At 39.4% G+C, this 15,527-nt stretch overlaps 1 protein-coding gene across 2 annotated transcripts; it reads left to right on the top strand.

The window, feature by feature from the left end:
- Positions 1-1,427: 1,427 nt before the first annotated feature.
- LOC123982901 (urotensin-2 receptor) lies at positions 1,428-7,873 on the top strand. 2 transcript variants are annotated; one of them, XM_046068859.1, is made up of 4 exons: positions 1,428-1,674; positions 1,991-2,080; positions 3,462-4,177; positions 6,401-7,873. In XM_046068859.1, the coding sequence occupies exons 3-4, from the start codon at positions 3,464-3,466 to the stop codon at positions 6,776-6,778; spliced, it is 1,092 nt and encodes a 363-aa protein (XP_045924815.1). In that variant the 5' UTR covers positions 1,428-1,674; positions 1,991-2,080; positions 3,462-3,463; the 3' UTR covers positions 6,779-7,873. The 2 variants fall into 2 exon arrangements, with proteins under 2 accessions (XP_045924815.1, XP_045924814.1); XM_046068858.1 differs by having other exon boundaries at positions 1,937-2,080.
- Positions 7,874-15,527: the final 7,654 nt, after the last annotated feature.

The following is a 15,527-nucleotide window of genomic DNA, read 5'->3' as shown; positions in this document are numbered from 1 at the left end:
GGTTGCAATCGAGGGAAAGATGAATGCGGCCAAGTACAGGGATATCCTGGACGAAAACCTTTTCCAGAGTGTTCTGGACCTCAGACTGGGCCGAAGGTTTACCTTCCAACAAGACAATGACCCTAAGCACACCGCTAAAATAACGAAGGAGTGGCTTCGCAACAACTCCGTGGCTGTTCTTGAATGGCCCAGCCAGAGCCCTGACTTAAACCCAATTGAGCATCTCTGGAGAGACCTGAAAATGGCTGTCCACCAACGTTTACCATCCAACCTGACAGAACTGGAGAGGATCTGCAAGGAGGAATGGCAGAGGATACCCAAATCCAGATGTGAAAAACTTGTTGCATCTTTCCCAAAATGACTCATGGCTGTATTAGATCAAAAGGGTGCTTCTACTAAATACTGAGCAAAGGGTCTGAATACTTATGACCATGTGATATTTTAGTTTTTCTTTTTTAATAAATTTGCAAAAATTTCTACATTTCTGTTTTTTTCTATCAAGATGGGGTGCTGAGTGTACATTACTGAGAAATAAAATGAACTTTTTTGATATTTGGAAAATGGCTGCAATGAAACAAAGAGTGAAAAATTTAAAGGGGTCTGAATACTTTCCGTACCCACTGTATATATAGCAATTGTAAGCTTAATGTCAGCTTAATGAGTAATTATTAAATGCACTGAGTTGCTGCCATGTGAATGGTTTATTAGCTATTTGTGTTAACAAGTAATTGAACAGGTGTACCTAATAAAGTGGCAGATAAGTGTATAAAACGATTGTAAGTCGCTTTGGAAAACCATATAGAAAGGTAAGGTAAATTTGTGTAAATACATTTAATGGCTCCAGAAAAATGAATGACTGCTATTTTACACAGATACATTTGTTGTTTTTACATTTTCAAATTTCTCATACAATGGCAAGGGAGAAGAGCACAAACAAGAAACGCTTCTACTCAGCAGTCAGTTTAATAAATGCATAGTCCCCCTGTAGCCTACAAGCAGCAACAGAAGGCCAAAGACATTGTTTAGTTTGGACCGGTCCCCCTGCAGCAGATGATGTTTGATGACTGTGCTCGGGTGAATTGCCGCAGTAGTAGGTGACACTGACACTCGCACTATCCATTTAATATGATAGATACTGGATATTTCACGCTGGGACAAATAGGCAGTGCTGGCTGTCTTTTTTTGTGTCAGCTGGGTTGTTCTGTCAGTGTGTAATGTGTCTCCAGTCCCAGTGTTGCATATCAGTTTGAAGCACACGCCCCCACTGCATTGAAATAGATGGCACAGGGGTTAAAGTACAGAGAGAGAGAGAGAGCGAGACAGAGGGAGAGCAGAACACATTTCCTACATACCTCTCTTGCCCGTTCTCTCTGGCTTCTCCCTCCCACTTTGCGCTTCTAAGCGAGAGTGGCTCACCAGCAGCATGCTCATGTCTCTCTCACTCCCTCTCTCCCCTCTCTACCTCTGGCACTCTCCTGCTCTCTCTCTTACTCTCTCTCAGTATAAGGGGGGATTCTCGGTAACCAGCTGTAGCTTAATGTGATCCTCACTTCTCATCATCATTTCATCGATGTATTCGTTTTTTATTTATTTTTTTCCTTCTGAATTAAATTGCTCTGCTGCCGGTGTCACAGCTGACTTCCAGTGTGTGGATGCTACCAAGGTGCACAAAAGGTAAAGGGAATGGAGGAGAACTTTTAAGGCTGCTATCAGTGCACCTTTCCCTTGAATCTAGACACTTTGGATTGTTTTATTTGCTGTTGAGAGACTAGTCAACAATTGGGGTATTTTCGTTGTAGTAGATGACTCATTTAGGTTATTTTCCCCATCGAGACTGCTGGATATTTACATATATATATATATATATATTTATATATATATTTATATATATATATATATTTCCCCTTTTGTTCCACCTACGTTTTTCACCTCTCAGACACTCTGTAGATTCTGTTGGGACTTTTATGGAGTGTGAAATTTTTGCAGTAAGTGTGAAGTTTGGAGCTGCAAAGTGAGACAAAGCATGGCTGATGGAACTGCAGCTGAGTGTTAAACTCTTCTGTCCAGGGAGGCAGTCCAGGTAAGACTGTGTGTTTTCTAATTCACTTGCAGCTGTCCATAAAGATACATTTACATGCATGCACTGGCTGTTGTGCTTATCAGAGCATTCCAGACAGGTCGATTAGTGAGGACTGAAATGCAATATTAACCGTGTCTGACTTCATCTCTGCCCCCGGTGGTTTTGGAACAAAATATGTCACAAAGGAGAAATACTTTCTCACTTATTTCCGTCTGAATCTTGACAGCTTGGCATGAGACTGGACAAGGAGAGGTGTCTGTGACTAAGTAAAAAGTTCTCTGTGTTCCTTCAACAGTTACATCAACTCTGATACATTTTTTTTAATATACGCCCTCATGAGAGAGTGAGGATGCATTTCGTCATCAGCCCTCAGAAATTCGGCAGACATAAATAATACTGCTGCATAGTAATATGACCCAATAACTATAGCTCTTATTTCCATCACAAATTATTTCACTGTAATATTAATATGTAAATGTAATACTAATTTTATCAGCATTATGCAATCAGACTGTGGCACATTCAGTCCAGACAGTTGCTGTAGTGGAATATAACTAAGCAAATTTAGTACTGTAGTTTACTTGAGTATTTTTAAATAGTGTACTTAAAACTCTAGTACATTTATTTAAAAGCTTTAGTTACTAGTTACTTTGCAGAATTAGATTTTTAATGTGAACTATGAATCAAATTATACATTATATTATATTACCATAGGTTTAGCTAACCAGCAGTATATCAAATAATTAAAAGAAACCTTTACCAGCTACAACACTGAGTCTGAAATGTGCCTTAGAGTATTTTTACAACATCGTATTGCAACTTTGCTTATATAAAAGATCTGAATAGTGAATATCACTGGACACTTGTGCCATTTGCCATCTTAGGTCAGAAACAAAGATTTTATGAGTAATTTAGAAAAGCATGGGTAACAGAACATACTTCGTGGTGTTTTATATTAATCTAAATAAAACTTAGCTAGAAGCTATTTTCAGAGCTGATTTCTAAGCCATGATTAAAATGTGGGATTTAACTTTCCTCAGTATGAGTGAGTTGGTCATAAGCAATCAGTCAGGGGTACTTGAAAGATGCAGATTTTTGAAATGATGAGTAGAGACTGAGCCTGAAAAGAAGCTTTGCATTGAAAGCAAGCTCATTAAGTCCTTCTTATAGACTTTGTCTTCTGTCACAAATGGAGATTATAAATGAATTTAAAAAGCCAGTATAGTTTCTCTGAGTATAATAGTCCACATTTAGCTCCATTTCACAGAAATAATAGTCCAAGGACCAGTCTAAGTCTGAAGACAAGGGTTAATTAACAAAAGTATTTTTTCCTGTCCAGTTACCACCCTAAGTACTTACATTTCTTTTCCCACAAATCCAGATATGACCACAGTGTCCATGGAGCCTATAGGAGTCCTCGTTGAAAGAGGCGTCAATGCCACCGAGCCCCCTCTGAATACGCATGAGGACACAGCCGCCACCTTTACCATTGGTACCATCCTCTCCATCATGTGTCTCGTCGGAGTCTCGGGGAACATCTACACTCTGGTGGTCATGTGCCACTCCATGAGGACTGCAGCCTCTATGTACATCTACATCATAAACTTAGCTTTGGCAGATCTGCTGTATCTTCTCACCATACCCTTTGTAGTCTGCACACACTTCCTAAAGGGATGGTACTTTGGGGACGCTGGGTGTCGGATTCTGATCAGCATGGACTTCCTGACCATGCATGCCAGCATCTTCACGCTGACAATCATGAGCACAGAGCGCTACTTTGCTGTGCTCAAGCCACTCGACACAGTCAAGCGGTCTAAAAGTTACCGGAAGGCCATCGCTCTGCTGGTCTGGGTTGCATCTCTCATCCTCACCCTACCGATGATCGTTAGCATTCAGCTAATGACAGTGGGCAATAAGGCTATGTGTCAGCCCACCTTGTCACCACTCTCCTACAAAGTTTATATCTCATTCCTGTTTTGCACAAGCATTGTTGCACCAGGACTGATCATTGGCTATCTCTACATCCAGCTTGCACGCACTTATTGGGTTTCACAGACGGAGACCTTCAAACAGACGAAGAAACTTCCCAATCAAAAGGTGAGTGAATTACAACATAAAGTATTCTAAGGTAAAGGCTTTACTGCTCATTTTTAAAGATTTAGGCAGTGAATATTTGTATGTATGTGCTCAGCCAGACCCTACACCAAGTAGCAAGTCCTCTAAGTTACACGCCAAAATACGCTGTTTGTGCAAGTGTTTTCTGATCTGACCCCCTTATCTGCAGAATAACATCATGTGTCAGTGCCTTTCAAAACCTGCTGCAAAAATAAACGTTCTGTTCCAGCACCACTATGGTTAAGATTTGGTTAAGTTTAGGTACTGAAACAATTTGGTTATGGTAAAGGGATCATGTTTGGGTAAAATGATCGTGGTCAAGGATGAAAAAACAATGTTGAATGTTGGCCGGATGCAGGAAATGAACAGTGGTCTCCCTTGACCCACCCAACTGCCCTAACTTCCTCCCTCTGGGGACTTTGTGGAGGGAAGACTAAACTTTCTAAACCATTCTGAGCACCAGTTCTTGGTTCTCCTTTTTTTAGGCAACAGGATCACCCTAGACCCTGCCCTCTCACATCTTACCCAGTCCGCAGCTCAGCTGGAGATGGATCCAGACACATCCATCTCGTAGAACCTGATGAACAGGCAGGACGTTAGGCAAGATACTTCTGTACAAACTACTGCCACAGACATTCCACTTACCAAGGCTGTTGACTCAGTCATACTCATCATGGAGTGTACCATGATTTCTACTAGCTCCTGAAGGAAGGGTCCTATCTAGTAGTTCATAGGCTTATGACATTCTGTCACAGCTATTGTATGACTCTCACAACTTACCACCAACAACACTGTCATCATTAAAGATAAAAAGCTGCTATTTAAGAGTTTACTCTAAAAACACCAGTTCACACTCTACTTAAAGCAAGGATCCTGTTATCAATCCTTTCCCTGCTGCTGCAGGTTTTCTATTTTCCATTCCCCTCTAACTTTCTGCTCACGCTGAGACAAAACCCGATCCTATTTGTTTCATAGCAGGGCTTAAGAAGGGTTAATTTCATCTTATCAGTGTGATTAACAATGTGGCGAATGCTGCCCTTCAGTTGCATCAAAGGCTATTCATAGGATTTGCTTGTACCGTGGGGCAAGTAAGAGAGCAGACTGTCCAACTTTCAAAAGTGCTTCTATACAGGAATAATTCATTCTCTCTGTGCCTACCAAGGCTGTGTGTAACTGTGATCATGCTGGGACAAGAGAGGCAGGGTTTGAAAAGCCAGCTTTGGCTTTTATAGTACTGATCACTGAAGAAAAATGACCAAGGGTCCACCCCTAAATGGGGCTTTCATAGATTTGTACATTATCTGAAAAACCACAGGAAACTTGACAGTGCAAAATGAGTGATCAAGACCAATTGAGCTCCACTCCAGAACTCGAAGGCTCCATGCTTTTTTACAGAACTATGGTTATGATATATTATTATAGTAGGGTGTGGCATTTGCTATACTTTAGCCAAATAATGTCCAAATTTGATTCTTGTAATTTCAGCATTTTATTTTACAGTAAAGTTTTCAAAAAGAAAGACAAAACCAGAGCTTTTTTTAACCTTTATTTATTCAGGAAAGTTTTCACTGAAAGAAAGTCTCTGTTTTGCAGGAACGCCCTGATCACATTCACAGTTACACACATTCACACTTAGAAGTGCCCAGTTCAAACAGGGCAGCTCCAACGGGCCTTGCTCAAGGGCACCTTAGTGGTGGTTATGAGGGAGGGGCAACGCTGCTTTTTCACTTTACCCATCCACATTTATCCTGCCGGTCCAGGGATTGAATTGACAAACTCGCTTCGCTAACCTTATCTTACCTTTAGACCACTAATCAGCCTAAATATGTTTAAATTTGATCTTGTGAGTTCAGCATTACAGTGAAGCTCTCAAAAAGAAAGACAAGAGGTAGCTTACCTGGTAGTGCGCATACCATTAAGGTCTCCACAGCTGCCCAGGTTTAATTTAAATTAGCTTTATTGGCATGAATGTGTAACAACAATTTTGCCACAGCATCATGCAAACTAAAAACTACATCTCTCTCTCTCACCTTTCTTGTATCTCTCTGCAGCTGTCAGAGTTTTTCTGCACTGTATTTATCATTTGGTGAAATACATGCATATAGTTAATTATTTATCTCAGTTTCCAGATGATGCATTTTGTTGCAATCGGTGTATCACTGATTCTCATTAATGGCTGTTCTCTGTGGTGTTATGTCCCTAAAGGTGCTGTACCTGATCTTTACCATTGTGCTCCTCTTCTGGGCATGCTTCCTGCCCTTCTGGATCTGGCAGCTGCTGGGTCAGTTCCACCCCTCACTGTCCCTGTCCACCAAAGCCAAACGCAACATCAACTACCTTACCACGTGTCTGACATATTCCAACAGTTGCATTAACCCTTTTCTGTACACACTGCTCACCAAGAACTACAAGGAGTACCTGAGGAAGCACAAGCGGTCCTGGACAGCCGGCAGCTACTTTAACAGGAGGAGTCGCTTTCAGCGGTCCCCACGCAGGTCGCCATCTTCCAGCAGTCAGCAGTGTACTGAGAGCTTTATGCTCACACACACAGCCTCCCTGCGAGCACATAACAGCAGTTTGTAAGGTAGGATCAGATTTTTCTGGCTGACATTTGTGATTTTGTTAGCTTAGAAAACCAAAAGTATGACAATCTCTAAACATGTCAAACATATGGAATGACTGGTGCCTCTTGATGTTTATGTCTGGAACTCGGTGGGTTGGTGACAGAAGGTTCAGGACAGCAATATGATTCCTTCAATAAACTTTTTGAGGTTGGTTTTGGATAACTTTCACCTTGAGTCATGGGACAGTTCCAACTATGTGTACGGAGAGGAATTAAGCCAGTTAATTTCTCAAAAACATTTAAATAAAAACTTGTATCTGGGTTACTCCTGGTTTCATAATGGCATATATTGCTACCTGGTACTATACTGCTGTGATTTGACCATAACTTATATCACACTGTATCTTTATCTAAGTTAAAAGGTCTGCTTGCTAGCATTTCAGGGCTTTCAACAGAATCTCTCTGTTTTTTTGAAGACTTAATTGGAATATAGGTGGAGCTTAGGCTTGAACAAATAATTGTTTTATATCCAAATTGTATATTGACATGTACTCGGCTGTAGCTAAATAGTATTCATTGCCAGTGGTAAAACACCAAAATGAGATATTGGCTGTTGTCCAGTTGTGCTTTCTGCTTGTTGATAACATTTGCACATGGCAAAATAGTTTTTGTGGAAGAGGAAACACCTCTATGTTCTGTATATTTTAATGTTTGAAAAATGTGCTGTGTCTTTTTCTGTTTATAACAGACCAACAGAATGGCAGGTCTTACTCTTTATATAAATAATATAGATAATGACCTCATGTGAATGTTTTACTTTTACTTCAGTCTGCAAGCTAACTCTAATGTTAGCTTAAATTGCTTCACTACAGATCTGTCTACAGTGGGTGCGGTATTGTGAGCCCTGCACTGATAAGTAGTTTAATATTATCATAACTGGAAAGCTGTGTAGCTGTTATAAATAAATATGCCATTATAAACGTCATGATTATAGTTAAATAATATTCAATAGATATTTTCCCTTATATCACAGAGGACCTTTGAACTTATTGATTATTTTGTTACAGACACTTTCCCCAAAGCTCAAAAATAAACATCCGTGCTCATATATTAAACTGTGTCAGTTGTCTTGTTAACTGTTTCTGCAGTCATACCATTGGTGGATTTCAGAATATTTCCAGTTACTAGTAGTAATACTTTTTTAATGGAACACATCATTCTACATGCACAGTGTCAAAATATACAATAATATAGCAACCAGGTTTTCCAGCTCGACTTAACCTCTCAATTATGTTGAGTATTAGCTATGGAATTTCTATTGCCTGAAGAAAGCAAAAAGGCAACTCTATAACTGAAATATTACCCTTCATAGTATTATATTGCCTCAAGGACCCTTCTCCTGAATTAATATTTGTCAGATTCTGCCTTCTTTCAATTCTGAACTGACAGACGTATGTTTTTTAACAATCCTCTTTCTATATTCAAGGAGTGAATGGTGGCTCTTGTTTGGAATCCGTATAAAGTTTGATTATTCCTTAGCTTTGCACCATTTCCATATGCCCTACTTCTTGCAATACATAAATATTTTGTGTGTATTTATTTATGTGCCTGCCAGTCTGCATGAGGGTGAAGAGCAAGGCGAAGGGAGAAGAGGGTGGGGTGGCAGGACGTACACGCGCACACACACACACACACACAATACACAGAAGCACACACTTGAATTAACTTGCCAGAGTTTGGTAGCACAGCCATATATATTTGGCACGCAGTGAAAAAGCAAATTGACACATAGCACATATGGTTTTTCTTTCATTCTTTTGCAAATGAGGACATCTGCTGAATGAACAACTAAAATGAATGTACATCATAACTAAGTCCAGATTGACACAGCAGGATATCATCGCTGAGTGTTTGTCTTTTCCCCCATAACCTCTCTAATGAAACCAAACTATTTTATATCTCAAAATAGTCAATGGTTCATCTCACAAGAGAAAAAAAAGAAGGAAAAATCCAGTATTTACAATCCTGTTCATAACTTCTGCACTCAGCTAAAATATTGGTAGTGCTTTATCCCTTGATTACTTGGTGGTGTGTGCCCAGGCTGCCTGCAGAGAAAGGCAGTAGCAGTGAATCATATATTACTACTCTCTGCCTTGGAATACAATGTGCTGAGTGACACTATAATTCACAAGGTTAGAGAACATGGCTCCATATTTGTGCCTGCACACACAGAGACACCCGCATGCACAGTATCAGCCCCACCAAACTGAGTCAAAGACTCTGAATGTGCACATGTTTAATGACCTACTTAGCAACATGTTACAGCAATGTAATTTTTTCACTAACAAGTAGTGGGATTATAATTTGAAATTCAGCAAGTAAATTACAGTTACTTATTCCAGTAACGCTCCATCACTTTGACATTTTGGGGTTGGCAGTTTTGCTATCTTACTGGGAAGTTGATGGAAGATTGATATTATTTTTCTTGTCTGTTTGTTCAGTTAACAGATGTGTTAGCTTAGTCCAGGTGCTGGTGGTGGGGGAGGAAGCTAATTTGGCAAAAGAGGAGAAAGTTTTTGGTTTAGAATTGGGCTTCCCTGTAAAGATGGGACTTCTTCAGAGCTGGTTGAAGTCAACGGCTAACATTAAGGTGTTGATGGACAGGCCAGCTGCTTTTTAAGTCACAATGTTTCATTTTCTGCTCTGTTTTCTACATGTTTCTACACAACAGATGTGATGTGTGGTCATGGAATGAAAGTCCACAAAGGAGGAAGTTGAGTTTTTTTTTTAGCAGCTTTGCCTTTGACGGAGTAATGAAATTTATGTAGCAGCAATGTAATTAATTATCTTTGCGGTTGAGTAATGAGTAAAGTATTTTTTTTACCTTTTCTGCTGATTTTCTGAAATGACATTAGTCACATATAAAATAAATGTGCAGACTGCAGAGATACACAGAGTCACTGTTTAGCCCAGTCTAGTCTTTTAAGCTATCACAATTTAATTTACCAAAAATAATATACAGTACAAGCTTTTTATTATACAGTGATCACATCCGCCTGGGTCAAATAGATCACTATAAGCAGATGATTATTATAACCGGGTGTTTTTCTTTTTCTTTCTATCTCATGCATATTATCACCTAAATCACATTTGTATATTTATTAAATTAATAAAAAGTAATGAACAGTATTGTGCTGTTTACGAATACAGTAGCATTAGTAGTGAAATAGGCTACTAAGCCTCAGCTTGGCGCTGGTTTCACTGCATTTCTACATTTTTAGCAGCATGAAAACAAACTAACAAACATATTGTAAAATATTCTGAAGTTGCCAATGGTTTAAACAGCATTTTTATAGGAATGATTCTGTCCCAAGCTTTTTGATCCATATGAGGGATTGATCGCTGTAACTGTGATCAATATAAGTGGTTTCCATTGTAATAACATAAAACTGATTTTACAGCTGTCACAAACATAATGACTCACTAGTTAGAAAATCCTCGGACTTGCATTTAAAGTGAGGGACATGAGGGGCAAAACAAGGAAGCCGTTTTATCATACAGAGAGTGTGGATCAATTTTATATTGTCCTACTGTGGAATCACAGCGGTTAAATGACCTGAGGAGACAACTGCAAAGATAAGACTAGATTCTGTGAGCATGAAGCTATAATATAATTTGCTTTCTCTGCAAAAATGTAATATCTCTGTATGATAGATAAATCTTTCGCTGACTAATAAAGATGTATGAAACCAGGCACAATCATATCTATTTCCACAGTGACATTCACTATTTATTTCTTTATTACTGGATAGAGGCAGCCTCTCCTACCTTCCCCAATTGCTTTACACTTGGCTCTGTTGAATTTTGGTGATTGTGGAACAATGGTGCATACAAAGGCCTGTTTTTTTTTACCACAGCACTTCTGGAAAATCAGTTTTGGAATAAATGAGCTATTGGAAAACCCAATGGGTCATGAAAACGGAATCGTCTGTTTTACTTTTTGCCTTCCCTTTTAAAATTATTTAACACTTACCTTACCTAATACCTTTCTTTTTATTGTGTTCCACACACGTCTTTCATTGCCCTAAGTGGATTTTTGTGAAAGAGGCCCTTGACAATGCATCAGTGCTGGCTAATACTTTTTTGTGCTAAATCCTGAAGTGACCCATAAATGTTTCCTCAATAAAAAGTTGCAGGCTAATCTCATGAATCCACATGGTGACAGCTGCCTGGCAGGCTATGGAAGTGCCCTAACTGCTAATGCATGATGATAGAATTGCATGTTTACTGCAACACAGGCCAAAACAGGAAGCAGCCAGTAGATGGAGGAAATGGTAGGAACCAGGCATTTCCAGTGGTTTTATAGGGCAGTGGTTTGATATTTACCAGAGCAGCAAGGACACGTGGACTCTCCCCTTCGACAAGCTTAAGTAATCTATACATATTAAGGATGAATATTCACACATGGGTCTGAGAATGAGTGTTTGGTTAGTTTCCCAGGAATTTCAGGGCATGCAGATATTTGTTTAGTTGCTTTGGTATTGCCTGTTCCCATCCATGGAAACCTTGGTATAAGTTATTTACAAAATAAAAACTCACAACAACAGTCTCTGGATAAAAGCCCTAGTCTGGGCTAATATGCATGGTAACACACAGACATATAAAGTACATTGACATAATATGTGCCTGTAATAATGAATAACTCCTTCTGAATGTAGCATTCACCAAAAAGTAATATGTTTCACATTTTCATTGTCGCAGTGACATGTCTAAATGCTTGCCCTTTTCCTCCCAGATAAGAGGAGGAAATTAGTCATCAGAGGAAAGCAAAGATTTTCAAGTAATATTTCTCTGTCAGAAACAAAAAAACTGCTACCATAAAACAATTTGTACATACCCATATATATTATTCATTAAGTATTGTCTTTCAGTGATTTTATAGGAATACATTTTGACTGTGCTCTCACAAAAATCCTTTGGAGTCTGTGGGCTTCTAAGACAAGAAAGAGATAAGGGGGAGACCTTTTCTGGTTTCCTTATATAGACTCCATTGATCAGTCATGACTCATAAATCGCCACAGATACAGTAGGGCTACCAAGTACACAAAACAACATTGTCTGCCGATACGGAGTCTTATCCCATATTTACTCAAATGTTGATTTCATATCTGACACGTTAAAATAAAAGGTGCAGGTTCTAAATATAATCTTTTTTTTTTGGAATCTTCTAAATTCAATTAATGAAGTCCTGAGAACATATATAAAACCGTTTAAATTTAAATTTCTCAAACTTAACCCTCCCCGGCTTAAAGTGCCCAATATCCTAATACTCTCAAAACTAATGCAATGATCTGCTAATGACCAGCTGGGAGCGACTTCGGTGGTTGTGAAAATAAGTGAGGTTCTATTGGAAATAATGACAAAATGGCCCAACACTTGATTTATTACCTCAGTAAGTCACTACCATGGCAACATGTCAATCAGGCTAGAGTGACTCGTATCCACTGCACTGTGCAAATTTAACCAGCGCCGCTGACAAAGCTTATTAGGAGTCGGGTGTTTTTTTCCAGTAAGTAAATTTTGTTTTAAGCCTGTTTTTCACTAGCCAAAGTTAGCATTCGGGTTTAAAACCACAGTTAATGTGAATTATTAATGTGCCTTGCTAACCAAACTAGCTAGCACCATTGCCTCATCAAAATATCAGTAATCTGGACCAAATAGGCTACCAGCAAATTCCCATCACCCTCAGCTGCAAAATAAATGTTAGCATGCCAACATGCTAAACTGGTAAAGTGGTGAACATGGTAATATTAAACCTGCTAAACATAAGCATGTTTACATTGTCATGTGAGCACGTTAGCATGCTGAAGTTAGCATTTAGCTCAAAGCAACGCTGAAGGACAGCATCACTGAACTTCTATGGTTGGAATCATCCATCCATCCATCCATCTTCATCCGCTTATCCGGGATCGGGTCGCGGGGTGGTTGGAATCATAATATAGTTAAAGTGCCAAAGACGTATGCATGTTTGGTTGTTGGCACCAAGCAAATCAAATTACACAGCGTTGTATATGTTAATAGCATCTACATGTAGCTATTAGAGTTGGCCATGAAATAATCATTCCTTCACAGAGTAGAAATGCTCCATCTTTAATTAGAATTGCTTTAATCCCATGTTTAGAGCCGCACACGTCAGCCCAACTCTAAAGCCATACTCATCTGTCACAGGCCGTGCCAGAGCGTGTTATAGAATTATTGATAGAGGACTCATTAACTTAGTTATCATCTTATAGCCTTGTTCCCATAGAGCTTCAGTCTCAGCTGCCAAAATAGCACAGGGTTTTCTGGCAGAATCAAGCAGAAGGCACCTCTGTAAAGGTCATCCAGAAACACACACTAACACTCTTTTTCTTATACTCATGATGGTGAAAGGACTATTGATCCTCCTAGCAATATATCTGAAAGCTGCATTGCATTGACTTAGCTCATTTTGGGAAAGGGAAATGGGAAGTACTCCGCTCATCATAGATGATAGGAAACTTTGCCTGTAATAAATATAGGCTATATAGTCGGGAAAATTCCCCAATGTGATCAATAAGTGCCTTGAATCACCCTCCACTGCTGTTCGCCAAGATTATACTGGGATTGATTGAATGTCCCCTTATCATAGCAGGGTTCACATTAAAGCTTCCAACCTTCATTTATAAAGGTCTCAAGCTGATGAAACATGGGCTTCTTTGATGATTTGATGCACGTAGATGTATTACATGTGCTTTTCCCCCCTGGGTCACACTCCTTTATTCTCATTAGATTAGAGCACCATTTCTGCACTTCTAAGGAGACTCATGCATCAAGTTTTTGTTCTTTCCCAGATTCCAGTCAGACATCTCACGTGACTTGGGTATGACTGACAGTTTGTGCAGAGTATAGCAAAGTAAGTAGGCAGAAAGTGATGATAATAAACTCCAGTAGTTGACAGCAAGTGACAGCTTTTTATTTTCAGTTTCCTTTTTGTGCTCTGAGCCCTTCAGTCTTTCTATTTGTGTTTGAAAAGAGCAGCACTTTTCACATTTAAATAATAGGCAAGATGTCATTGGTATAAAACTCACAGACAGCCATTCTCAGCATTATTATATGGTTTATGCAGCATGTAGGCCTACCTGTACAGGGTATGAATTATATACATTCCGTTTCCAATGGCAATCTGTGGCCCAGTTCAGATCCAGAAGAACAAATTATCTCAGTAGCTTTTGAATACGCAGCATGACCAGAGTAGCACGGCTGTGGAGTGGGAATAGGGCCAAAATTTGTTGTTAGACCATCTTGTCCCCTCCGACTTGGAGGGTATAAGGTGGGAGCCTAAGTCGTCCAATCCAGTAACCTTGGCTTCAGGTTTTTGTGTTAGTCAGTTAAACTAAACAAAAAATAATTTACATGCATGCGTGACGTGAGCATAATTTCGACTATAAAGTCCATTCACTAACAAAGACCACGCCTACAAACGTAGAAGGTTAACAATGGTTTATTGCTTGTAATGGAGCCGAGATAGATTGTATGAAAAGAACGGATCGAGTGCCTGAAGGGTGGGCTGAGGGATGTAGGGATGGGAAGGAGGGTCGAGGAATGAGGGGTAGGGGTCGATGTGTGATGGATGAAGGGTTGAGGGGAAGACGGGTGGGAGATGAAGGGGAGGAGTCGGATCCGCGCCGATGGATGCGTGAGTGAAGAGCAGAACGGTGTCTACTGGCGAGAAGGTGTGCGGGAAGTGGAGTCGAGACTCGGGGTGGGGGAGCCGTCTCTTAGTCCGCGGACGTGTGGAAACCCCCCGGTTCCTGTATGCAGACAAAGAGAGGGAAGGGAGCAGAGGGAGAGAGAGAGGAAAGAAAGGGATTTGGGTGGGAGGGATGAGAAAGCCGAAACGAGGGGAGGTGAACGGAGAAGATGTGCTTTAAGTACTAGGTGTGCGGAAATCGGATGAGTTTGAGGCGTAGCCTTAGTTCCCGAATCTAGTTTATAAAACTTCAGTAGTTATAAAAGAAAATTCTGTATATTTTTCTTAAGGGAAAAATACACCGCCACTAAACTTAATGCTCTTTTTAAGTAATAACATGTTTCATATATTTTGTATTCTGTTTTAACAGAAGGCAGTGAGGCAGCCAAACTAAATGCTAATGTCAGCTTGCTAACATGCTTACAGTGATAATGTTAACATGCCAGAGTTTACCAGCAGGTTACCATCTTATTTCAGTACCCTGGATTAGCTATTGTAGCTGTAGCCGGGTTAAAAATGCTATACATTGTGATTAACTGATAAAAAGCATATAAAGCATGTGATCTAGTTAAAAACAAATTCATTGTTGTTAAAAATGTGGTTTCTATTTCATAAAAGATTAAAAAGCTACACTGTAATAAATACGTTTATAATATGTGCAGTTATAAACGTTTTGTTTTGAAGAGTTCTGTCTAGTAAAGAGGAAGTGGAATAATAATCTTTATTTGTAGAGCACTTAGGTTACAAAGTGCTTTAACAAGTGTAAAGACAATAATACCCAAGAGACAATAATACAAAAACAATACAAGATAAAAGCATGAAAACACTGAAAAGACTAAAATACACGTTTAAGATAAATATAAAATTAGTAAAATACAATAAAATAAAAGGGATAAAATAAAGTCAAATAAGATCGGGAAAGGCTCTCCTATAAAAGTATGTTTTCAGAAGGGACTTAAAAGAGTTCACTGACTCAGCCGACCTGATTTCCTCGGGCA

This window comes from Micropterus dolomieu, linkage group LG14 (assembly GCF_021292245.1).
Source record: "Micropterus dolomieu isolate WLL.071019.BEF.003 ecotype Adirondacks linkage group LG14, ASM2129224v1, whole genome shotgun sequence".
In the NCBI taxonomy this organism is placed as follows: Eukaryota; Metazoa; Chordata; class Actinopteri; order Centrarchiformes; family Centrarchidae; genus Micropterus; species Micropterus dolomieu.
Note: the sequence above shows the minus strand (reverse complement) of the source record. Positions and strands in the feature narration are given on the sequence as shown.